General features: G+C 43.0%; 1 protein-coding gene across 1 annotated transcript in view; it reads left to right on the top strand.

The window, feature by feature from the left end:
- grin2aa (glutamate receptor, ionotropic, N-methyl D-aspartate 2A, a) overlaps positions 1–27455 on the top strand; it is a 117825-nt gene that overhangs the window by 72938 nt on the left and 17432 nt on the right. Inside the window, exons 3-9 of the mRNA XM_076086531.1 lie at positions 2704–3132; positions 11669–11783; positions 19844–20046; positions 23311–23482; positions 24341–24494; positions 25523–25648; positions 25769–25998. Coding sequence (XP_075942646.1) covers positions 2704–3132; positions 11669–11783; positions 19844–20046; positions 23311–23482; positions 24341–24494; positions 25523–25648; positions 25769–25998 — 1429 coding nt within the window. The remainder of the gene's footprint in view (positions 1–2703; positions 3133–11668; positions 11784–19843; positions 20047–23310; positions 23483–24340; positions 24495–25522; positions 25649–25768; positions 25999–27455) is intronic.

The following is a 27455-nucleotide window of genomic DNA, read 5'->3' as shown; positions in this document are numbered from 1 at the left end:
TAAACAGCACATGACAAAAAAAGGCCACTTTTGGGAACGTCTGCTAATTCATGAGCACATTTAGATAAATAGCTTTGTAAATTACCAAATATATATATATATATATTTATTTAATCTAGCCAACTAGTGCAGCCCGGCCAGTGGTTGAGAACAGCTGTACTTCAAAGACGACTCTAAAAGGATTTCATCAGCGTTCTTAAAATGAATGTAGATGACGGGTAGGTTTACTACACAGGCGGCCTGGCTTCCTGCCACACCTTTAGGTCATTTTGACGGATGCTGTAGCTCTCCGCAGAGAGCAAGAGAAAAAAAACTGCTGAAGAGAACAGCAAGCCATCATTTCTGGCAAAAAAAAATGTCAAGTTAATGATCCATGTTGAGCAGTGTTGAGATGTTGGCAAGAACTGGTGCCTGAACCCGTGATGTATTAAAACCCAGCCGAGGAGGGTCTTTTTCATTAGCAGTTACTCTTTATGTCAAACCAAACAGCGATTCAAACACTCTCAGCCTGCGTCTGTATCTGGTAACTCTGGCGGCAATTGTTTTAATCACACATAGAGTGGCAACAGATGGTTAAGTGGCTGTTTGAATGGGATTATGAATTTGTCCCTCAAACAGGTGTTGCTCTCAGGAAACTGGGAAGCGTGAGCTACTAAAAATGTGACACAATTTATATGATCTGCCCAAATAGGTATCAGATCCTGTGCACGTTTTCGCTTCCAGCAAGTCCGAGACCCTTGTTTATGCTCCTGTTGTACATCCCCTCCGCACGCATGCATGTACAACACGGTGGTGCGAGATAGCTCCACGGTGTTACAGATCTGTAATAAAGAAAAGTAATTTAACATCCCAGTGTCAATACTCGTACCACCTCCGGAAGTGATTTGACCTCAATGTTGGAATAAAAGCCATCATTTATGAAACAAGAAAAAAAAAAAAGCCAAATTACTTGCAATTACCCGTCGTCGATTTCCCGTGTCAGCATTCAGCTGGTTCAAAGTGACTTAGTCACGGGTAGACAGTTTTAATACCAATGAACTTCCATCACTCACTACAGAAAATTGGACCAGTCAACTGAGTGAGTCAAGACTGACCTGCGTGGAAACATTTTAGCGCTGCAGTAGCCTAGATGAAATACTGGCCCAGACATATGACATGAGAGGGAGGTGATATGTTTTGTGGATGGCTACATATACGTTCTTCTGACGGAGATGAATGCAGGCAGGTAGATGCTGTGCCCAACCAGTGTCATTTGCAGATTAAAGATGACAGATCTGGGTTTTTAGACGGGAATGCTTCAGGCCTGCATGATCTGGATCGTCTCGAACACGCAGCGTACACACTCGCATGTTTCAACCCATGTGATCTGCAAGTAAGGAGTGTGCTGAGGGGTAAAATTCGAAATGATTATAATCGGTCTCCACAACTATGTAAGGATCTATTTAATAAAGGGATAATAGTTTCTCTTGATAGGTGGTCGGTTTGGTACAAAGCAAAAGATTTATAACTGTGTTTTTAGATTTCTGTGTAGAAAACAAGAAATGTTTTTTTTTTTGTTTTTACACTACAGTATTACATTCTCCCATACTTGTTATTACGCATGAATGTGTCTCTGTGTATCATTGTCTGTCTTTACTAGTTTTGTCATCGGGGACCTGTAGACCATTATCACTCTGGACAGCAAGCAGTGGACAGCAAGTCCCAAATCACTCTCATGTTACACTGCTTGTCTGTTGTTGGATTCTTGCACGCTAGTTCACTGCTCCCCCCTTTTCCCTATCGTGTGTCACACTCGGTCTCCTGTGTGTGTGTGTGTGTGTGTGTGTGTGTGTGTGTGTGTGTGTGTGTGTGTGTGTGTGTGTGTGTGTGTGTGTGTGTGTGTGTGTGTGTGTGTGTGTGTGTGTGCATCTGTATTTGTCCCTCACTCTGCCAGCTCTGCCATCAAGGGCCCGTCCTCCTGATACCACAGCATGTTATTAGTTTATGATATATTATTTTCTTTAATCACTAACATAACCGCCACTTCCTCTGTTTCTGCTGCTCTTTAGCCGCACTGGGACCCGCTGAATATTATCACTCTGGACGTTAAAGAAAAAGAGCAGCCGGTCCCACTGGATGGAAAAAGACACTCTAGAAATGCATTATCATTTTAATAAGCACGTGTTGCTTCTATCTCTGGCTGCAGAACTGCATAGGAAATGCTTGGGAGTTGTACAGATCTGCTTTCCTTCACAGTTGTTTTGAGTATTTAAGGTTCAACACTTCATAGAGATAGATCTCTATGTAAAACACATCAGCAACATAGTTGTGCAGGAGTAATGAAACATTAAAACCTATTTTTGTTGTGACAGACGCTACGTTTTCATGTTAATAACAGCAATATGTTCTGATAAGTGCACGCTGACCACAGGCCCTCTCACATTAACCGACAGCGCTTGTTCTCCTTGTCCTTTAGTCGTGCGGGCTGCAACCTGCTGAGCATCGTTATACAGGGCCAGCTTTAGCATTTGCATTCTCCATTTAGCCTTAATGTGTTCCCCCTGACAATAAGCACTTTACAGCTATTAGCATTCACATCGCACTTAACAATGATATGAATTATAATGGATAATTATAACTGCCCTTTCCAGCACCTGAGCAAAGTTAATAGGCTATTAGTTCAATATTAACATTTCACTCCTGTCCTCGTTATCCTTGCTTTAGTTTTGTGGGCTGGGACCTGCAGAATGTCATCATTCTGGATGCAGTGGAGGAGGACAGCCGGTCTCAGATCATGCTCAAGAAGGTCCAGTCCCCGGTGGTGCTGCTCTACTGCTCCAAGGACGAGGCGGTCTACGTCCTGGAGGAGGCTCGCTCCCTGGGCCTCACCGGGTTCGGATACATCTGGATTGTGCCGTCGCTCACCACCGGGAACCCGGATTTAACACCCGAGGCGTTTCCAGCGGGGATGATCTCAGTGTCGTACGACGACTGGGACTACCCGTTGGAGGCGCGAGTCCGGGACGGTCTGGGGATCATAACGTCGGCGGCGGCGGCCATGCTGGACGAGTACGGCGACATCCCCGAAGCCAAGACGTCCTGCTACGGCCAGATGGAGAAGACGTCCAAGCTGCCCCCCACTGCGCTACATAAGTAAGTCAAGTAGAGTTTTGGTATTCATATCTATGATTATCAGAAGTACAGTGAGCTACGTGTCTTTTTTAGAGGGGGGAGAAAAATAGAAACAGCACAATTATAAAAGTTTTTATAAGGTTTTGTGTATTTCTATGACATAAAGAGAGTGTCTGTGTTACTGCACATGAAATGTTTGTGTGCGTGGATGTTTGTTTGAATGCATGGCTTCCTGCCACAGTCTATTTTTACCCCTAGTGATTAGAGACTTCCACCAAGTCTGCTTTAAGGATACAGATTGAAGAAAGATGCAATTACTGGATAGAAACAACACATGAGAGTTAGAGCTAAGGGGAAGTGTAGGAGTCAGAGAGAGAGAAAGAGAGAGAAAGAGGTGAATGGGAGTCGGGGAGGGTGTTTGTGATTTAGGCAGCGAAGAAAGACGGAAGGGAAGGAATTGTGACCAGGGTAACAGCGGGGAGCCGCTACAAATGAGTGCTCTCCAAAATTGAAGAGCTCCTTGATGAGCCCTTCTGTTCCTCTTCTCATTTAGTCCTCCACTTTCTCATTCACTCTCTCCTGCTCTCCTTCTCATCGTGCGCTCGCTCCCCGGCAGCCAGTGGGAGATGCTGCAGGTCTTGCCAGCTCTGTCTGGCTTTCCATCTGGCAGAGGAGGGAGAGACGCACGCAAACTTGTGTTCACATCACAATGTTATTGTTTTTTTTATATATTCTATTTAAAAATAAAAAAAATGAAGTGTGAAATTAATAATCTCAAGTCTAAATGGCAATATTGAATTCCAAAATGTATTTCCAAAAACAACAATCGGAAAAGCTGCCTGTGCAGATACAACAAGATGCTTTAATGCGAAAATGATTGAGAAGAAGAACAGATTTAGCTACACTCAGAAGCACAAGACGTGTTTTGATATATAATAGTCATTATTTCGGAGAACATTGTGCATCAATATAATTGGAATTGATCATTTCAATCAGTTTGTGTTTGTCTAACATGAAGGCTTGAAATATGGCTCAAATAGCTGATATTATATTAAACCACAACATCCTTTAAATGTCCTGTATGAATCACTTTTGAAAGATATGTTTTCTGATGCCTAGTCATTAGTTCTTACCCGACATCATCTCAAAAGTTTGCACGATATTCACTTCAAAGTTCAATGACAGTTTCTCAGAAAAGGGACTCAAAGAGAGGAAGAGAGAGGAGAAAAAAGAACAAGATTGAAGTCAAACGTTTTCCTCTGAGGTCAGCGACTGTCTTTACATTTCTACCAGCCTGAATTGTTTTCATGTAATTGGCCAATAACTCAACCAGGAACTCTTTCTGGCTTTCATGGCTAACGTTACATCACAGGTTGCTTATTTGTATCCGGCCAAATTCAGATCAGCATTTTGGATCAATTGTCATTTGGGGTCTGCAGAAACCAAACCAAGTGGATTGTGCACCATGGGTAGTTAAGGGGGGCTGGGAGATTAGAGCACTCACTAAAAAAAACAACAGGGCTGGGGGGCTAACTCTGGCTGTTTTAAAGAGCTATAAATTCCGGTAGTCATTGAGGTCACACAGGAGTTACTGGCATTGATGAGCCACCACTCATACATTATGGTCATTTTGTGCAAAGGGGCCGTCAAGTTAATATTTCATTAAATACCCCCTCTGCACTACTGCAGCTCCCCTTTCGTCAGGAAACACAGATACACTAAAGAGAGTTACCGAACATCCAGAGCCAGCTGACTTTGTTCCCAGCATGCTCTGCTGCCTCAGGTTGTTTCCCAGGTGATGAGTGGCCACAGATGGCTCTGTTGTGGGTGAGAGCGCTCAGCCAATAGGGCTTCAGGGCCAGGACAGAGGAACATGATTGGTCAAGGCTAGGTCGGGGCGACGGGCCAGTGTGGGTTGTTAGACCATCAACGGCTGTCAGGGGATATGGGAGGACATGGCCAGCGCGCGCACACACACACACACACACACACACACAGAGGCGGGCAGATGGGCTGTATGTAGAAACGTGCAGCACTACGTACAGCAGTGTGAGCATTTGCGGTGGGTCACAGTATTATATCCTTATTATCATTAGTTCTTCAGGGGGTCCACTGCCCCGTCGTAGGCCAGATGTGAATAACAGCAGTATCTGATGAGCATTCGGCTGGCATTCAGTATAAAACAACTCTCAGACTAAACTGTGATTAGTGACAACTATTTAATTTACAATGGATGCTGCCTCTGTCCTTAAGTGAGCCGAAACATGTCGCAGTGAAACAAAACCCGTTTTGAAAAGGAACGAAATGAATAGATGGAGCTGAAATCAGAGGAAAGTCTGTAGTTCTGGGGGAGTTTCACCTCACGCGCTCCGCCTCCGACAGCTGTTATGACAAATCCACTGTGACACATCCAAGACGAATATGTTTTGCAGAGTAAATGAAAAATAAAATAATAACAAAAACAGGAGACAAATGACCAACTAAGAGTACTGGCCAGTGCAGCAATCAAACAGAGTGACAACCGGTGCTTCATTTAAAATATGCCGTGTGCGTGTGGGGGTTTGTGTGTGTGTGCGTGTGTGTGTGCGTGTGCGTGTGCGTGTGTGTGTGCGTGTGCGTGTGCATGCTCGTGTGTGTGCATGTCAGGAACAAGAGAAATATCCCCACCCCTAAGAGAATGTTCTGTCATGGCAGATTTACAGTGCACCGTTCACCTTGCTGTGGTGAACAGTGTGCCTTAAAATACTTTAGCACTTATTTATCAGTGTGTGTGTGTGTTTGTGTGTGTGTGTAAAAGGCGTGGTGGTAGTAGAGTTCTGACAGGTAATTTCAGTCTCTAGCAGTGATATATGAGGGTCAGAGCTCAGTAAACACACATGCACGCACATACACATTGCACACACATCCTGGGGCAGCAGTCCTGGGGCAGCTGTCCTGAGAGCCGTGCAGATGTTTGTACTAACGCACACACTGCAACAGAGCATTGCCGATCATGCAATTTGCTTCCAGAGTAGCATGTTAAAACTAAACACTGAAATTCCTCATGCACAAGTTGTGTGTGTGTATTGTACAAAACAGCTTTGTGCATTCGTCATTTTCACTGAGTCAGAGACATAAACTATGAATAATGTTTTTTTACAGAATGGAAACAATGATTCAACACGATGCCAGTCACACCACGGCTCATGAATATTACATTACTGCATGATCGCTGGCTAACTGTGTTGATAAATGTGTTTTTTTGTTTTTAATATTTGTATTATTCCACATTTTTGTCTGCAATTCTCCTGCGACTCATGACAAATGTGATCTCACAGAGAGCAGTGTGTTTGAGTGGAAGGGGAATATTCTTCTACTCAGTGTCAGCTACTGAAGGGTGTTCACATGAAATGGACTGTGTAAAGTATTCTCCACGTTACTGTTGTAACCCGGTTAGCAAACATGCAAAAAATTATTTGGAATCAAATAAGAAACAGGTTAGCTGCTCAAAAGCTGATATTTGGAGACACAATATCATTCCAAATAAAGACGGATAGCGAGAGGAGGATAAAGACAGAGTTGGATCGACATAGTTGCTGATACATTCTGTAACACTGTGAGTAAGAATATCTACAAATCATGAAAATCATTTTAAGTTATTTTACCCCCAAATCCGTCTTGTCAGATGAAGCATTGCCCTGCGGTGAACAGTCTGTGAGGGACTGATCCCTTTTTAATCGAATAAATCTTTGTAGGCCCACACGAGCAGGAGATGTGTGCGTCTGTGTGTGAGTACGCAAGCACTCTCGTTTTAATATCGTTGACATGAAACGGTGATTGGGAAGCAAAAGCAGATGCTTTCAGTTTGAATCTAAACACAATGAGCTAATTGCAGTTCAAGATCCCGATGCTTAGCCTGAAGTGTCACTTAGGCAGTGGTGGGTGTGCATTCTGTACCACACTGCAGGAGCAGCGTTGTCCAACGGGTTGAGCTCAGTCAACTAATGCTGATTACAGCCGTGACTGCCTGGCTGTTAGCTCACTATACCTGTTCAGAAGTGGCCAGAAAATCAACTCAACGGTATACTACTTACATGTGTACTTCTACTTCGAACAGAAAAATGATACGTTGCAGATTTTGGCCGGGCATGGACAGACACAGAATATCTCCTCCCAGCCGGCTGCCGTACTGGCTTTGTAGGACAGAACAGTTGCCTGCATTGTGTTCATTACCCGGGTGTAGCATATGATTGACAGCTAGTGTGTTACATCTCCGAGATAAATGAACCACCAAGTTGCTTTTGGTTTGACTGCACAGAGAGCGAAGAGAAAGGGAGATCGCAGAGTGGAAGATATTAAGGGCGTGTAGTCAGTCGCAGCTGCAAATCCCATCGCACGAGAAGTTTATTCATTTTGCATCAGAGGTAAGGTATCTAAGGAAGGTGCTCCAGTGTTGTGCAGGGATTCCTCAACTAAAACTTGATTTGCATGTTGGAGAAAGGAAGCCCCGTGATATTCAAACTCAGCTATAAAGAATCCCCAAGCCGATGCACACACAAACCTCTATTTTGTGCAGCAAAAGGAATCCTGCTGGAGTTCCTGTGCGGACATGTGTTGCATTTTATGGCGCGACTGCAAGCTTAGGAAAGAGAAAATGTAATTGTTGGCATTAATCTTGTGCCGCCCGAACTCAGACTGAAAAATAACTGCACAAACATAATGCACACCGGGACAACAGGAGGGGCAGAGACTCTGCTAAGACAGCATCTATTTCGCCGTGTACAGTCATCATTCAGGCCACACTTAACATATGCCACCTGAGGCATGAGTGTGTTTTCAAGTGACTACCCATCATTGGCTCATCTTAAAAGGCCTAAATCAGCACTGGTAGCAGTTTTTTTTCTCACAGTGTGTGTGCATGTATGTGTGTGTGCTGTTGCAGTCCATGGATCATGAGTGCTGACAGTATACAAAGGATAAATGTCTCTATCTTTAACACACACACACACACACACAGTATTATACGGTTCATCTTAACATCTTTGTGGAGACTCTTTCTCCCTGCAGCAAAGCCTCTTAAAGAACCAGAAAAGATTGATTCATTGACTACGTTTACCAGCAGACTACTACTCCACTATTATTCTGAATACATTTGGAATGGGGGTATTCCGATTAAGACATGTGGGATGTATCCATATTATTTGGGTTTTAGAAGTATTTTTTGGACATGCGTCTCATTTGCGTTTTTTTGGGCAGTTTGCAACACACGACCAAAGCAAGCCTCTTGCCTTCATACGGCCAGCTCTGTGCGTTGTACACATGGATGTATGGTGGTTATACACCAACCAACTAGCTAACACTTTGCAGAGATTCATGCCTAAAAGAACAGCCCACTTTTCTGGTCGGAGACAGGAACACACCTGCTTTTAGACACTATGACAAACTCGCACCCACACTGCCATGTCAGCAGCTCAGGGGGAATATTGTCTTTTTTTCTAATAAGGACAGAAAACATTTTGTGCATGCAAACATACTCATTGTTTATTATTATTAACATTATAAATCTTCATGTGTGAGCTCTTATTTGCCTGCTACAGTGGCAAATTAGACATTCCAAATCATTTTACTCCAAAAAGAAAAAGGAGAAAGGAGGAAAAAGTAACACAGAGGATATTTTTATCCTAACTCTGTCGAGGCTTAGTGCTCTTCCTCTCCCATCACACATCTCTCTCCCTCAATCTCTCTAATCTTTATACCCTCACATTTTTTTTTTTTGGGTGCTCCTTCTCTGCTGTCTCCCCACCTCTACACCCTCCTCTCGCCCCCCTCTAATGAATAGAGAGATTACTGATATAATGGAGGCTGGAAAGTGAGAGGAATTGGATCGCTTTACTATGATCTCAGTGCTACAGCGGGAGAGGAAACGTCAGGGGGAGAACTGTTGAGGTGGGCGAAGTAATTGTCTGTGGTTCTCTGTGCAAGTGTGCGAGGAGGTTGATTCAGGGTTGTTTAGGGTCGTATTACACTCCAGCCTGTGTCCGTATCCAAGTATCAGGTCCACCTGTTTGATGGGCGTTAGCCCAAACCTACATACACACACAACCTGCCCATCCTTTCTGCATCCTGGTATTTGTGTTGTATAATATAAGAAAGCTTCACTTTGATTTTCACAGAAACAGCTAGTGACCCATATATTTACCGCGGTCGTGATAATAATCATAATTTTCTCAGCGGTGCCAATTTTCCATTAGCTTCTTTGAAAAGCAGAGGGTTCCATTGAAGTGAATCTCAGACCTTTCTTTAAGCCGCACTAGACATGTTTTTATGAAAAAACTCACTGCTTTTATGATCCTAAATCACAAAGAATGGTTGTCGTCATTGGCTGGGACTTTTTCCACAGGAAATGATAAATCAGGTTGTCTGGACATCCTCACTTACTCCCTACCAGCTTCACAGTAAATCATTTTGTGTTTGTTTTGTTTCATTTATGATGTGCAACACACATAGTCACATCATTCTAACACCCAGCACATGTTTTGACATCGTTACCTCAGAGTTACATCAGATCCTTCGCAGTAATGCTGTAAAGAACTTTTTTTGTATTTGCTGGTTTGTGTCAAAAGAAATGGGAGCATGACAGAGAGTAAAAATAATCAAATGTGCAACAAAAGAGAGCAAAATGTACATTATACGGACGGAAAGAAGAGCAAAAACTCCCACTGTGCGTGTGTTTAAGTGGTGTGTGTGTGTGTTTGTTTGTCTGCATCACTTCCAGATAGATGTTGGCAAAGCGCAGAATGGGCTTTTGTCTAAAAGAGTAGCCTGGGCGCTGGTATTGATTCCTCTGCTGGAGTCGCACCTAATTGGGTTCAGCGCTGCATCCCGCGCCCAATCAAATGACTTAATACTACTCACCTGGTTGCTTGCAGGCCAATCAGATTATTTTAATCACAAAACCCACTGAATCCCCTTATCGCTAGCTGATTCTATCTGAGCATTGAGTGGCTGTGTGTGTGTGTGTGTGTGTGTGTGTGTGTGTGTGTGTGTGTGTGTGTGTGTGTGTGTGTGTGTGTGTGTGTGTGTGTGTGTGTGTGTGTGTGCATGTGTGTTTCCAGCAGCAATTTAAAGGGACACAAGGGTATTGAAAAATCACACCACACACTAAACCAATATAGTAACACTTTCTATGACGCCAATGTCTATAATGCATTATAAACTGCTCATAGCGATGCATCATTATAGTTATAAGCACTCATAAATATACATAATTATAGTGTATTATAGTTCTCATAGTTGTAATACATTATAATCACTTTATAAAGCATTATAATGTGATTATAGATTACTCTAAATGGTCATTGTTTGCTTTAAGTAAACTAAAATTGTATTTGATTAGGCGACTGTGGCTAAGTGGATAGCAGGGCCGTCTTTCAATCAGAGGGTCGGCGGTTCAATCCCCAGCTCCGGCTCTGCTAGTTGCATGTCGATGTGTCCTTGAGCAAGACACTTAACCCCAAAAATTGCTCCCGTAGTTGTGCCTACGGTGTAGAAGTCGCTTTGGATAAAAGCGTCTGCTACAATAATGTAATGTCTGATGTATTATTCTTGCATATAGATTAAATGATGTCTTACCACTTACACTACTCCACTTACACTAAAGTATAATCACTTTATAGTGCATGATAACTATTTATTATGCATAGTCAAAAGATGAACATGCATTTCGTCTGACTCTATGAGAATCATACTATAATCATAGTATATCATAGTATAAAAACATTTTAAAAACCGAATTAAGATAATTGGGCGATATTGTCACCAATATAAATGTCTTAATTATACATGAGCATTAAATGTCTCAAATCTAAAAGCGCAATTTGCGCTCCATCAATAGCACCACCTTCACACACAGCGGCGTGTGCGTGCACTATGGGGTGCACGGCATGAAACGCCTCACCTGCAGCGCTCCACTGTGGGTCCATGTTCCATTTAGAAGTTTTCCCCCGTCGCCCGGCCCGCAGGATGGAGGAGAAGAGGAAGAAGAGAGGATCTGTCTCTCCCTCGATGTACATGACCGCTGACAGAAGGAGTGAGGGAGACAGAGTGGGGAAGGACAGCCATGATTAATGTGGAGCCTATGTGGACCCAAGAATATCTTCCCACTGCCCTCCATCTTAGCTAATGTGACCTGCCATATGGGTCACTCATTACGGTGTGTGTGTGTGTGTGTGTGTGTGTGTGTGTGTGTGTGTGTGTGTGTGTGTGGACACACTGTGGTTATAGGTTCTGTTTCCTTTTCTGGTTGGAGCTTTTTTTATTCCTCAGCATTACGCTTTGACTCTCAATACAAAGAGCCTGTGTGCATATCTTTAGATTAGTAATACTGGTAGACTGTAAATTGACTTTTTCTCATGCTAATGTAATTCAATTTCCCTCTTTCCTCTGTTTCTCCTCGCCTCCATTCATTTCTTCTCATTCTCTGATTTTCTACCTCCCCCCCACCCTTTCTTTGTCCTTATCTCTGCTACTTCTTCACCCTCTGCCCCGCTCCTCCTCCTCCTTCTCCTCCTCCTCTCAGGTACATGATGAATGTGACATGGGATGGCAGAGACTTGTCATTCACAGAAGACGGCTACCAGGAATACCCAAAGCTGGTGGTCATAGTTCTCAACAAAGAGAGAGAGTGGGAGAAGGTAGGATCTTTAAGTCTGTGTGTATCTGGGTTGGTTTGTGTGTGCGTGAGTGCAAACATGTGCACGTATTCCTGTGAGTTCCCCCGGGCCTAATAGCTATACTGAGCACGCCGGTCATGTCTGGCAGTATAATTGTGGGAATTTGGCGGTTTATTCTACGGTTACAGACATATTGTTGAATTAGCTTTGAACATTTTAACTTCCTCCCCTCATCATTGTCTAGCTGTGAGACTGATTTATGTATTTTGATATATATTTTATATGTATTATTTATAATATATACTATATTATATCCCATACTATATTATATTGTACTATATTATTTCATATATTGTTGATGTGTTATATTTTTATTACATTATATTTCTATATTAAGACAGACAAACACCTATTATCATTACTTAATCACGTAATAGATTATTCTGGTGTGCACAGTTTACATACTATTCCTTGCTGATTTGTTGCTACTAATCACACTATGTCACTCTTGTGTTGCCTTATAATTTTGACTTTAATATTTCTGGTATAATTTCCATATTTACTTCTATTCTTCTTTTTCTTTTTCTTTTTTAATATATTCTATTTTTTTGTTTAATATACTTCTAATGAACTCTTTTGTTTTTACTTTCTGTTCTTATTTATCAGGCTTATCTTTTGTTAAATTAATACAAACAGGATTTTCTTTTTAAGTCCTAAACAAATCGCAGGGAGTTTGGTTGGTGGCTCGTTGGACTCCATACTTCTAACATCCTGGCTACGGCCCTGGTGTTCCTGTTTGTGTTCGTATCAGGTCCACCTGTTTGATGGGCGTCATGCTATGTATGTTATATATAGAGATTATATTATGTTATACTGTAATACATAACTATTATTATGTATTATCCTGCAATTCATTCCTTATATATCTTGCTGCATATGCGGCAATACCAACATATCTGTAATAACCAATATCGGCTGATAATATTGGCCTACTTAATGTATTGGTCGAGCTCTATTACAAATATCTTTCCTTTAGTTTTTCTCAATTACTGACTGACACGTTTTTACCGCTAACATTGCAGACCTAAATAAAAAACTGCAGTGAACTGCAAAAACAAAAGCAGCAATAAGAGCTGAACACCAGAGTTGAAATGCTACCTCTGTCTGATCGAACAACACTTAGTTGATCAATGAGCTCATTTAACAGCAAGCCCATGGATTTCTTTTCTTAATGTGAGCAAACTTCTATAAAGAAACTTGCTGAGTCTTCTCGCCATTGTAATGGACTTTAAATGGCAGCCATGCGTCTTTATACACATCCGACCGCCTGGTAGAGGCTTGAGTTCAGAAGGGGTGAGGCTGAGGGTAAACGTTTGAGAGAAGGATGTAAAAAGAGAAAGGTGTGTGGTTATGTATATCTTTCATTCTTGTCCCGTCTCCTGCCATCACCTCCATGTTTTTGTCTCCTTCATCCCACTTCCTCCTTCTTTCACAACATCTTGTATCTTCCCTCACATCTCTCGTCTACCTCTTTCCCTCAACTCCCCACCTTCAACCTTCTCTCACTTCCTTTTTACTTCACCTTTCTGCTTCCATTTCCTTAATTGTTTTCCTTCATCCCTTCCCCTTCCCTCCTTCCCCAGGCCAGATAATCTGTGCTCTCTGTCCGTCTTTAGCTGTGATTGCAGTTGTGGTCTCTGATAGCACCTCAAACCACAGTTAATCAAAACCTGAGAGCTACGTTATTGGGGTGGCAAGGGTTCACTGCTCTTTCATGTGCATGTGTGTGTGTGTGTGTGTGTGTGTGTTTATTCTTTCACACTGGTTATTGACAGAAACACTTTTCGACAGACTTGTGCGTCGACCAATCTGGTTTTTATTCAGGTCACATCTGTGTGTGTGTGTGTGCGTCTACGCGTTACAGTATTCGGTTTAGTTTGCCGCAATCCGCACAGTCTCCACCCAATCTTTGAGACTAGCTTTTTCATATTTCATACTGACACACACACACACACACACACACACACACACACACACAAAAGACCATTTGTTGGTGTGCTGAAGGGAGGTAGAGTGTGTTGTTGTAAACAGAGAGCCTGTGAAATTGATCAGTACCACTTGACAGTGGTGCAGAGAAAGAGACTGAAAGCAAGAGAGACACGGAGACCCAAAGTGGAACTTCTCTCTCGTTCTCTCTCTCTCTCTCCATCCCTCCCTTCCTCCCTCTCTCTGGTGCAGCCGTCCCACCCATGCGCCAGAAATCAACGGTACACACACACACACAGAGAGAGAGAGAGAGAGAGAGAGAGAGAGAGAGAGAGAGAGAGAGAGAGACTTCTATGATGATCAAGAGATACAAATTCAGTAACTGCACTAAAATATGGATATGCACTAAAAATATAAAATGTGTCCCCTTGAGGCACAGGAGGAAGAGGAGACAGGGAGAGGAGAGAAATATGGAGAGAATACCGAGACGAGCGAGCGATAGAGACAGATGGGCCGAGATAGCGAGAGCAAATGAGCATGAGAGAAAGAGACACAAAGAGATAGAGAGAGGAAGGGCGAGGTGGAACTAAGCCAACAGCATGTGTATGTTTCCTCTCTTTTCCTCACCCACTACAGGTGTATCGCACTCTCACCTGCTGTTCTCTGCAACACACACACACACACATGCATGCATGCAACACACAGTTGGTATATTTTGGAATTTTTAGGATGCTTTTAGAATTGCCACACCTGTATGGTTGAATGCGATGGTGGTTTTTCTTGCTGTTGTTTTTTTTAAGGGTTATGTAATCGCCAGTGAATTACTGTTTCACTCTAAAGAGGCGCAGACTGCAGCAAACCATGCGGGTATGTCTGACTGGATCAGAAGGCTGGATCCAGTGTGGCGTTATGGGGGCTTAATACAGAATTAGGCTTTTATCTGGGGAAAAAACGTGGCGTAACAACTGAACAGATGTAGCAGCAAGAAGGAATGACGATTCAGCGCTGCTGGGAGGTGCATATTTAAGCACTCGCCATGAATGTGTAGACACAAAGATGGTGCATGTTGTGCTATTTTTAGAGGATCACAAAATGCTAAAATGTTTGTATTGAAAAGTTGAAAGGAGATTGCTTTACTTTGAGGATAAAGGCTACACACACATACATTATTGACCTTATTAAGATGTAGATTTAACTTGATATGTTTTGTTAAATATAATAGCTCCATCGCCAATTAAACTCGTTAAAAACACTTAGCGGTGCTTTTTGCTAATTGCTACGATCAGCATGTTCAATCAAAGTATTGGGCAAAAATAAGTAAAACCGATGATGGTGCTACAGAGGAGAAGGGTAAAGGGGGCCACCAAAGTCATTAGAGTTTCTCCTTGGGGGACATGAATGTATGTATGGGCCAAATTTCATTCCACTCCATCCAGTAGTTGTCCAGGCATTTCTCACAAAACTATAGATTTAAACTTCATGGTGGTGATGAAGGGAAAGTCAGAGGATCACCAAAGTCATTTGGATTTATTGTCTGGAAACCATAAAGGTCTGCACAGCATTTTGTGCCAATCTATTTATGGGAAATTAAGATATTTTTTACAGGATGAGGGGAAACTAACCAAAGTCAGTAGGATTCATCCGCTGGGCACCATGAATATATCTGCAACATTTCCTGGTAATCCATCCGATGGATATTTCAGTCCTGACCATCCGATCACTTCTTTTATTTTCTACCGAAAAGCTTTCCTTATAATAATAGAATGCATCCGAAAGTATAGAAAATCAGAAGTATGTATTAATTGACTGAGCGTTTAGAGTTTCACTGCATGAAATCATGAAATGTATAAAAGTTACAAAAGGTGAAGTTAAAAAGCCACGTCAGAGTTGGTGCAGCTTTGAGGGAATAAACGGTTGAAGATGACTTTGCAATGACTTTGCAGATTGGATGATGAATTTTCTTATTGCATTGAGAGCTACAGTATAAGACTGAAGGAGAGAAGTGTATTTACCGATCAGAACCAGGATGTTATGTTTTATTCCTGCTGAGTACATGGAGTGTGTAAATTGCTTCAGGAACTACTGCAGTGTTAGCAGCCAGTTCACAAAATAATTATTACAGACAGCATGGAATCTGTGCTTGGAGAATCACAATACGGAGAGCACACACACACAGAAAAATCCCGAGTGCATTCGCACGCACACACACACACACACACACACACACACACACACACACACACACACACACACACACACACACACACCCTTCCAAATAAACACACATTCGATCTAGGCGTCACTGTTCTCTGAATCTTTATAAAAGCTTCCACTTTGGGGAGAGATGTCTAAATCCATGGATGCATTTTTTTCTCGCTCTCCACTCTGTCATCACACACAAGCACATGCACACACACACACACACACACACACACACACACACACACACACACACACACACACACGCATGTATAAACAGAGCAAGCGTAGGAGAGGGAGAGCAGAATCCATTTTCCCGACATAATTTTGTCTGACAGGAGTGACAGATACTGTTTTATGACTGAATGGGTTTCTCCACGCTATTAGGAACTCATTCTCCCATAATGCAACTTGCCCCAGCTATAACTCTCCCGGTGAGACTGGCATAGAGAAGGTGCTCAGTTGTAAAAGCGCTGACCCTTGTTTTTCTTTATTCTTATATCATTCTCTCTCACTTTTTCTGTATGGTTCTTGTTGATTGCAGCCCTAGAGTATGCATGTGTATCCGTGTGTGTTTGTGTGTGTGTTGGTGTGTGTGTTTGTGTGTGTTGGTGTGTGTGTGTGGTTCACACACAGAAAGAGAAAAAGAGACGATGGTGTGAAATAGACAAAATATAGAGCAAGACATGCAGGTACAAAGAGTAAGGTCTTTGAAAATAGAGTTTAAAAAACAGAGAACATTAAAAAGGAGGGCAGGTTTGATGAGACAAAAGAAAAAATAAAGAGTATAAATAAAACAAGGAATTTCCAGGAAAAAAAACACCCCGGAAAGATTATGAGAAACGCAGTTCTTCTGGGGCAGAGTGTCATCTCATCGCCTCTGAATTTGCTAAGGGTGACGGTGCGATAGGATTGTCTCCATGGGATGTTATAATGTGCTAATCCCACAGACCCTATCATCTTAACCTCCCACTGGCCTCGCTGTCACATTACGCACACACACACACACACACTCCTTTCTATGTAATGTGTGTGTGTGTGTGTGTGTGTGTGTGTGTGTGAGTGTGTAATATCTGCTATTTCATGCAGGGAGATTCAGCATTCTGCTGCCTGGCCGGTCGATAAAAAGAATCCTCTATCCTCTCTGGGCATTAATTTATAACCCCTCTTTCTTTAATTAGATGAAGGAGAGACAGAGAAGAAGTGGGAAGAGGAGGGCAGGAGGACAGGATATCAGAAGAGCTGCTGAAGTCAGCTTATTCTTCTCCTCCTTTTCTTCTTCCCCTCTTTTTTTCAACCATCTTCTGAGTGGAACTTTTATCTCTCCGTCGAGTTTATTGATTCATCCAACCAAATTAGGCCAATCCTTAAAAGCTTATATTAGTGATTGACTGGGTCAATCACTGTCTGTTTTCAGGTTTGTCGTGTATACTGATACTTAAAGGTGCAACAAGTTGAAACATAGATCATTTTACAGTCAGTACGGAATGTGCACTTTGCATCATATTAAATACTTAAAGGGAGCATATCATGGTCATGTTAAGGTTCATACTTGCATTCTGCTTTTCCACTAGAATATGTTTACATGCTTCAATGTTAAAAAAAACCACATTATTTTTCTCATACTGTCGATCTGAATATCACTCTATTCACCCTCCGAGGTAAACGCTCCGTTTTAGCGCCTGTCCCTTTAAGGCCCCTTCCCGAAAATTCCCATTCTGCCCTGATTGGCATGCAAGAAAGATATGGTGGGGGTGGGGGGTGTATTCTAACGAGCATACATGTGACAAAGGAAGGGGAGCCAAATCTGACTGGCTTGTTGAGTCACATGTCTTCAGCTCCAAAAACTAACTGGGTTGTCTTATTTCACAGTTGGGTTGGTACTCCAGATGCCCACATGTACGTGCACAAGCACTGTTTTCTCATGATATGTCCCCTTTAAATATAAAAATGAAAGCTAACGGTGTTTTTTTTCCAGTTCCAACCAGAAGCGTTTGGCATAATGATACATAGTTAAAACCCCCGAGGAGTATGTATATCAGCAAAGCACACTCTGCTGCTAACTGCTGCTTTAGGGTCTTACTGAGACCAGAAAATTACTCCAAACTGCGTGTACAATCGTTTTGAACCCACGCTCTTTTCTGTTTTTTCTCTCTCTGACTCATCTTTGTTTATTTTTTTCATTCCAGAATCCCTTCATTTTTGTGACACAAGTCCTATCTCCCTGATTATGCCCATATTCCCCCTCACATATACGTGTGCGTAGCTACAGGCACGCACTCACTCACTTGTGAAATGCAACACAGCTGGGGTAAGACAGATAGACAAATGTGGCCGTTCCCTGGAGAGTGAAGGTGACACACAAGAAACCGCATACATGCCACCTCAGCATACCGTCCTGCCCCCTCCCCCCCCCCCCCCCCCCACACACACACACCTAGATATGTAGCTGACAGCAGAGTGAGCTGTTGACAGTGGTGCCGACTAAGAGTGGAGAAAAGACTCTAATCCCTGTCAGAGGATAGAAAACCACTCAAAGCAAAACAATTAAAATGCTAATTTGACTTCCTCCTCTCTGCTCGCCTGTTAATGACTTAGCCAGACATGCAGGCTGAGCAACAACGCGTGTGTGTGCGTGTGTAGGTGTGAGTGTGTGTGTGTGTAAAACCACTGTCCGACATGACTGCAGGGTCAAAGGGGTGACCGATTAGCGCAGCTATATTATTATATTTTGTGTATTATATGTGACTGTGACAGTTTTTTAAAATATATTATATTTTGGTCACGCACACAATACAAACATTTTCAGTAGCTTAGCCCATCTCCATTTGTTACTGCCTTACACATCCACCCATTTACATCCTTGTGCACCTAAATGAGTGTGTGATGCACAAAAAGCGTTGACTGTAAAGTCCTCAGCGGTGAAGCTGTATGAGCCGAGGAGAGAGAGAGAGAGAGAGAGCTCTACAAAAAGAAAGAAGGACTTTTGTAACGGAGGGAAAGAGTGAGAGCGAGGTTTTGCCATTTTCTGGCTCCTGTAACATCAATAATTGAGAGTCGAGCAAAGCCTTGCTTCCCCCTTGCCTCCCCTGTCACATACCAACATGCATAAAGGGCGTACACACACACACACACACACACACACACACACACACGCAAGTGTAGATGGACAAAGAGCATTCATAGGGGAATGTGTGACATCACCGCTCTGAAAACTTCGCAGCGCTATCACACTTCCAATCTCCCTCTCTCTTTCTCATATTTGCATTCATAGCCATACTGTATATCCCCCTGTGCATCCCTACACACCGTGCTTTTACTCTGCTACGTTGTACCCACTGTCGTACCGGTAGTCACATGTATTATGGTCTGTGAACATGTGTGGTGATTTGAATGTTTTCGTGCCAAAAGAAAAGAAAAGAAAAAAGCAACATATGTAACATTAAAAGGAAATGTTAACGTGTGTCTACATTTGTAATCCTCTCCACTTCCTGTCTGCTTTGAGTTATTGGGCAACAGATTACAGCAGTTAGGAAACTACCAGGTAAAGAAAGGTAACACACTGCATTTTTCCTGCCATGTTATGATCACTGACCGGTGGACATAATTTTCCCACCACTTCCACTTCCTGTCTGCTTGTGACCATTAGACCTGAGGGCAACAGGCTTGCCGAGTTTGAAAGACTGTCTTTTCAATGTGAGGTCATGGGTCTAAACCCAACAAGTGCTGATTCCCAATCGGCTCACTAATTATTACGTATTGGATGAGATCCACACCCTCTGTAAAATCCCTAAAATGTAAATTCAGCTAATCTAGTTGTTAAGTGTCTTAACAATCCTGCTGAGCTTAACTCCTTCATCATCTCGTCTGTGTTATCCAACTCTCCTTCCCTCCAGATGGGGAAACTGGACAACCGCAGCCTGACACTTAAGTACCCAGTGTGGCCGCGATTCAACTCCATGGGTGATGCCGAGATGGACGACAACCACCTGTCCATCGTCACGTTAGAGGAGAAACCTTTCGTCATTGTGGAGGACGTCGAGAGGCTCACTGGTACCTGCATGAGGAACTCCGTGCCCTGCAGGAAGCATATCAAAGAGTAAGTCTGCCGTCCATCCATCTCGCTCGCACTGTTGCTCTCGTTGCAAATTGCTGGAGCTTTCCGGGTCCAGTGGTTTGGCCACTGGTTTGATTGTTTCTTTGAGAGTCCTCGCTGACTCATGGGCACAAAGGGAATATACAGTATTCAAGAGTGAAAACAGCCACAATGATGATGATTCATCACTTTTGAAATGATAACCTATATATCATTATCTTTAATCATTGAGCTTAACCAGAGCTAAACACATTCAACAGCTATCCATTTAAAATGCCCAACAAGTATGAGGAGATATTTACGTAAATGCAATGTGAAGAAAGAAGTAAATTACTGTTTCATGAATATTAATATACAGTGGTATTAAGGGTTCAACACTATAACATTAGTGAACACAAATAGACTGTAGTCTCCATTTGATGCAGGCTGCAAACTCACTGACTGACAACTTTGTTTGTGTGAAAAATGTGACTGAGCGCGACAGAAACTAAAGTTCCCTTTTATATATATTTGGTAATCAGAAGGTGGCAAAGATGACATCATCCATGTTCCATTTCCTTCGGCACAGTTGCTGTGTTGCTCTGCGTCGCTCTCCCTCTCTTTGCTTCTCTCACGAGCACGGGAAGAGGTGCAGTGTGCGATCTCTGCAGCAGCTTCTTTCCTCCCCCCTGAAAATGGAGGCGACTGCTGAAGTCAGCGATTTACTTCCTTCATGACCAATTTTCTTTCTAATGCCCAAATACTGCTGGCCCCTCGCTATATTATGCTCCTGAAGTCTACGCACACAGTGAGAGTGGCTTAGGGCATATGTGTGTGTGTGAGTGTGTGTGTGTGTGTGTGTGTGTGTGTGTGTCACTGAGTGGCTTGAATGCTGCTGAATCAAAGCATGTAATTGGTTTGTAGATAATTTAATATTATTTCTCTCTACTGGAACACACACACGTACTTACAGTAACATTGGCGTGTGTACTGGACACTTTGTGTCAGTCTCACCACTGCATACATGCATGCATACAGAGTTACTGACTATAACTACTATTCAAGCACGCACACACACAAAGAGAGCTGATTAAGCAGTAATAGGGTCCCAGGGAAGAGGCCAACAGAGATTTTCATCTAGAATGACTGTGAAGTAGGGCGGAGGATAAAGCATCTCCAAGGAAGAACACAAACAGACACACACACACAAGTTTATATACACTTTCTGTTGCCACATGTCCACTCACTTACAGGCCAATGCATCCGGGCTCGTTGCTCCCTCCCATAGCGCGATTCCCTCTCAAGCATCCGTGATGTCCATTTGGAGAAAGAGGGTTAGATGGAGGGAAGGAGGGAGGCAGAGTGAGAGAAGTCGTGGCGGGGTCTGATCGGGGGATGGAGGACTATCCATGCATGCAGAACCACAAATTCACTCATCCAGGCTTGGCCTAAGAACAAGCCATACTCGCACTGAACACACATACCCGAACCGCCCTCCCTGGAGACCCCTCGGGCCCTGTAGCGTTTCTATATCAAGGCAACTTCACAAACAGCCTCCATAACATCACATGCTCTCACTGTACTACGGCCTGCCTAAATGGGTACGCTGTGTTCATGGATGCAGCTATTACAGTTCTGGCCTATATGCTCGCTCTGTCACTGCCCCCACCAGCTGAACGGCCAGAAACTTGACTCAGTTGTCCTTGTTTCTATTATCACAGATCCCATTCCCCGCATGAGTCCCCCCCCCCCCCCCCCAACTCCGCCCGTCCAGAATATATAGTATATTATCTTAAAAGCAGCCATGTTTGCAGACAGCCATGACATTTCAAACACATTTCTTTCCTGATTTACTGCGTTCCCTGAGGGTGAACTTGCCCAATGCAACTTACAAATTAAGGAAGTTCTCCTTTTTCCGTGTAGAAAACCTGGGATTTAATTAGGACTCGTTGAAGTTACTGAATGCTTTTAAAGTCACACACAGGCCGTGCATATTGGGCCACGATCCTCCATCTCTTTTGACTCTCCCATTGTTCTTCTCTGCAAGTCTCTTCACACATTCTACGATGTCTTACTGGATGTGTTCCATCGCTGTCACCATTGCTTCTGTGCTGTGAATGGGAATCGGACAAATAGATCTTGCGTTACAGAAGGAGGGTCAACGTTCTTTCAAAAGTCTTCACTTTAGCTTGATAAGGAATCAAAACCAATATAGCGTCTCTGGCAGTGAACTCGCCAGATTTTGTTAACACATGGTATGTTTGAAAGGGCTTAGATGTAAATTAGCTTCTTAATTTCATTTTAGCTCGAACAGCTGCTATAGATAATATCGAGCTGTAGGAAATCAGCCTCGGAGATAACGGAGATAACGAGAACCTCGGCGTAACATTTCACAAAAAGTAATTCACAACTGCTGACAGATCAGCGCCTGGCTTTTTTCAAAAGAGCATTTTCTCTCTTGTGTGAAACTGTTCGACCATAACCAGTGGATGCCTCTCCAGTCTGAAGACAGGGAAGGATTCCAAGTGAGGGTAACGCAGGAGTTTGCACTTGGGGCAAGAAAAAGCTAATGCTTTTCCTACAGACTTCCTGCAACGTGACAGAGTTTCAGCTCTGAAGGAAACTGCAGAGTCACGGACGAATGTGTTTTTTTACCATCAAGTTTGTGTCCAGGTTGTTGTTAAACTAAAGGACGAGGTTATCTTCTCCTAATTAGCACACATCTAAAAGTTAAATGAGAGTCCCAGGTGGCTGAAAAAAAGAGTTGACATGCACTCCTGTGTGTGTGTGTGTGCGTGCGTGAACAGTGTCTAAACTCTCCTGCTCTCAAATTCATATACACAGATGGTACAAGGCTTGCAGATGCAGTGCCGTCATAAACCTCCTTCTCCAGAGAGACGGAGAGGTAGAAGGAGAGGGGGAGCATATTTTTCAAGTCGTCTGATGTCGTTCCTGAACGGAAAACAACCTGAACCTGAAGGTTAAAAATTCCCAGGGTGATGTTTGTTCATCGGTGCATTCATATACATTTAACAAGGCAATGGGAAGAAAAGCCATCCTTGTTTTGTTTTCTGTCATTCATGATTAATAGAGGTGGAAATAACACTTGAATTAAAAAAGAAAAACATCCACCTGGATTAACATGCTGATATAATCTTCTATCTCCCGTTTCTCCGGTTTTCTGTCACAGATACTAAACTGCAGTTCTTAATTGGGTGAAGCAGCTTGCTGTTCAAAATCAATGGCTAACGATGTGTGCATTTTTTTTTTGCGTTTGTGCTTCTTTAGCAACACAACTGAGGCTGGTGGGACATACATCAAGAAGTGCTGCAAAGGCTTCTGCATCGATATTCTGAAAAAGATTGCCACGTATGTGAAGTTCACCTATGACCTGTACCTGGTAACCAATGGCAAGCATGGCAAGAAAATCAACAATGTCTGGAATGGGATGGTGGGAGAGGTAAGAGAAACCTTTTTCTCTGTGTGTGTGTGTGTGTGTGTTGTACACCCAATAAAGGTCAATATCAAATGTCACCCAAATGTGTGTAAAACCAGACACAATAATAGAATCTGATGTAATTCAAATGGAAATAATCTGTGCCAATGTAATATCAGTTTATTGAGGAGGTAGAAGTGCGCGGTTATCTGTGTGTGCATTTCTTATGCTGCTGACTCTTAATGTATTCATCACAAAAAAAACTGCTCGTCTTCTTTTTACCCGCTGGTCTTAAAGTCGGCACGATGAGAACCAGCGGGCTACATGTAGGAGCATGTCATGAATGATGTCATTGATCAGTGTTCACTTTTAGTTTGTTGTACATCTGAAATGCAAGCCGAGGCTGGGAGGAAGATTAGAGATATCTGTATGACAGGATAGTCCTCTTTCTTGCAGTATTTCTCCAAAAAGGCTTTCGTTGTTGACTTTGCAAAACTTTTTCAGCTATGAGACTTAAACACAAAAGTAAACACATCTTAGCTGCTCCTGTAGAAACCAGTGAATGCCACAATGATTAAACATTCCTTGTTCTTCTCTTTCTTCCTCCATCTCCTACTTTTTCCCATTCCACCCACTCTGCATCTTCTGTTTCCACCTTTTCTTCCTCTTTGTCTTCCTTTCCTCAAACTTACAATCGTACCTGACACTCTTTCCCTCCATATCTTCCTCCTCCTCCTTAACATCCATCTCATTCCACATCTCTGTCCTCACCTGTCTCTCTTCCTTCATCCCTCATCACTCACCCTCCTCATCCATCCATCCATCCATCCATTCCTCCCTCCCTTTAACCCTGCGTCCCTCCCTCTCCTCCGCCCTCCAAAGGTGGTCTATAAGAAAGCCGTCATGGCCGTCGGATCTCTGACGATCAATGAGGAGCGTTCTGAGGTCATCGATTTCTCCGTCCCATTCGTGGAAACCGGGATCAGCGTCATGGTCTCCCGTAGCAATGGAACAGTCTCCCCGTCAGCCTTTCTCGGTAACTGTCACCGTATAACTCTTGCTTTGTTGTTGGACTCAGGAGAGAGGGAGAGTTTGATCCGTCTTGTTTGCTTTTTCGGTTCGTGTGAGTGTAGGATGGTATTTGTTTTGAGTGTGTGTGTGTGTGTGTGTGTGTGTGTGTGTGTGTGTGTGTGTGTGTGTGTGTGTGTGTGTGTGTGTGTGTGTGTGTGTGTGTGTGTGTGTGTGTGTGTGTGTGTGTGTGTGTGTGTTCCCTGAGATACAGAGCTGACAACACAATTCAGCTCTGTTACGCAGCTGTCAATACTTGCTCTTTCATCACAGGGATTTAGCTCAACTCCTGCTTTCTCCCACAATGACTCCCACTTACCTGAGAGGGAGTTCAGCGCAGGATTTTAACTTGAGTGACCGTGGATATCCCCGTTACGGCTGCTCAGTCACATTCATTTGATGCGTCGTGCTTCGGCATCGACGTCCAAGTTCCTGCACACACAAAGGCACACGCACACACTAAGGTACACACACTGACATGTGTGCAGCATACAGTTACTGCAGTGTAAATGCAATTAGTAGGAATACACCAAAATGGACGCTTGCCAGCGCACACATGCGCACATTTGCGCACACACGGTGCGTGGCGCTGTGCCAGCAGTGCTCTCTCATACATTAGAGCGTGGTTTAATCTCTGTGGTAGTGTTGTGAGCTCAGAGGGAGGACAGGAGTGCTGACACCAGGGCTTCGTGCGCCTCCTCACACTGTCAAATAGGAGGTGTGTGTGTGTGTGTGTGTGTGTGTGTGTGTGTGTGTATGCAAGTGTGTGTGTTGTGGGGGGGGCATGCAGGAGTCAGCTTGTTAGCCATGCAGTTCTTTCCTCAATGTCTGTTTGTGTCTACATGGAGAGATAGACAGTGAGTGAGCTCGAATCAGAAAGTGATGTTAAGGATTTTAAAATGTAATCCAACATGTGTTAATACTTCATATCTGTCTTCTTCTTTCTTTCCCCCGTCTCTCTCTCTCTCTCTCTCTCTCTCTCTCTGTCTCTCTCAGAGCCATTCAGTGCATCAGTGTGGGTGATGATGTTTGTGATGCTCCTACTGGTGACTGCAATGGCTGTCTTCATGTTTGAGTACATCAGTCCTCTTGGCTTTAACAGAAACCTGGCACAAGGAAGAGGTCAGTATGAATGTGAACACACTCACATCAGACATGAGGATGTGTTCTCATCTATACAACGTGTACGTCCTCCCCTTCCTCTAAACGATCTGCCTCGCTCCCCTCCGACCTCTCCTTCAGACCCCCATGGCCCTTCCTTCACCATGGGCAAGGCCGTCTGGCTGCTGTGGGGTCTGGTCTTCAACAACTCTGTGCCAGTGCAGAACCCGAAAGGAACTACCAGTAAGTTCATAGTGTCTGTGTGGGCCTTCTTCGCTGTCATCTTCCTGGCCTCCTACACTGCCAACCTGGCTGCCTTCATGATCCAGGAGGAGTTTGTCGACCAAGTCACCGGGCTCTCTGACAACAAGGTAAAGGACGGCAAATGGGAGAAGTAGTGTGTTGATTTGACTGGATGGTGGTTTGTTTTGTAAGTAATAGCCCACACAAACTTTTACACAAGGAATGTTATATGTTGGCAGAATATTTTTTCATCCTGCATTTTTATAAAAAACCAAGACAGGGAAAAAAATGATCATAAGATAAACTTTTGCTCCTTAATATGAAGTTTTGTTTCAAATGTATTCCACCTTCATGCAATCCTCAAACTGAAACGTTTCGCGGTGATAAATGTAACTAGTTATGTTGCATGTTTTTTCGTGGGCGAACACTAAAATAAGACTCACTTTTGAGTGGCTCTTTTAGATGCATTTGCTGCAACAGTAAGAAGTGTAAATGTACGATAACATCAATATTCATATACATCGTGTTCAATATTTGTTTTGACGATATGACTTACGATTAATAAACAAATATTGAAGTGTGCAATTAATAACACGGGGGCTCCGTCTGCACCAAGACGGCAACGACTTTATTATTACTGCAACCTTTTCAACAACCCTTCACTCCATCACTCCTTCCGTTCCACCCTTCACAGTTGAATCCACGGACACATACACTGGAACACTGCTCACTAAGATGCAGCTCAACAAAATAGCTCCCATTGTTTGTAACAATTCGCAATTAGCCTAGCTAGCGTGTGTTAAACAGCAGCGGTAGATGAGCGGCTGCAGAGTGAGATTAATCATCTCTCTGCTTGTTCAACAGGTTTATTGATAAATGATTGACGCGGGTTTCATTGCACTTACTTACAGTAAGGAGCGTAGTTGTCTTTAACTCGAGATCTTTAACTTACCTGGTTCACTTCACTGTCTCCACCGGAGCCTCTCAGGCTTTGACCATGTGTATATTGCACATTTTCATATCCCTGTGATGATGAAAATACGATTTATTGGTCATCACTAATGTGTAGTATAAAGAATGGATGCTGCATCATGTGCTTTTCTTATAGTAATTCAACTGCCCTCTTATGTGTTATTACAATCTTGCTGGTAACATTTACGATCATCATGTATAAGAAGTGGAAATAATGCATTCAAATCCATCAGGAATAAACAATCCTTTACACATTTGGATCCACAATGCAAGTATTTGGAATTGTGTTTGAGTTGGATTGCTTAAACCACCCAGAGTGTCTCTGGATACTGTGGTGAAATATTCCACACACATCCTAAGAAATATTTTAACATTTTTGGTTGCTTACAAAACGTGGTTCCCCTAGTAAAAAGAACCATATTCCATGCCATATAGAACTAGTGTTTGTGAAATATTTAGATGAATAAACCAAATCTCTTCCATTAATATAGGCATTGTTTTGTTGTGCCACTCTGTGATGAAATATAATAATATATAGATAACAAAGGGAAGATAATAAAAGAGGAAATGGTGGCCCTGCAGGGGGATGAAGACAGGCTGAAAGATTAAAGTA

The sequence above is a fragment of the Anarhichas minor genome, unplaced genomic scaffold, assembly GCF_050575085.1.
Source record: "Anarhichas minor isolate MPS153535 unplaced genomic scaffold, ASM5057508v1 ptg000007l, whole genome shotgun sequence".
In the NCBI taxonomy this organism is placed as follows: Eukaryota; Metazoa; Chordata; class Actinopteri; order Perciformes; family Anarhichadidae; genus Anarhichas; species Anarhichas minor.
Note: the sequence above shows the minus strand (reverse complement) of the source record. Positions and strands in the feature narration are given on the sequence as shown.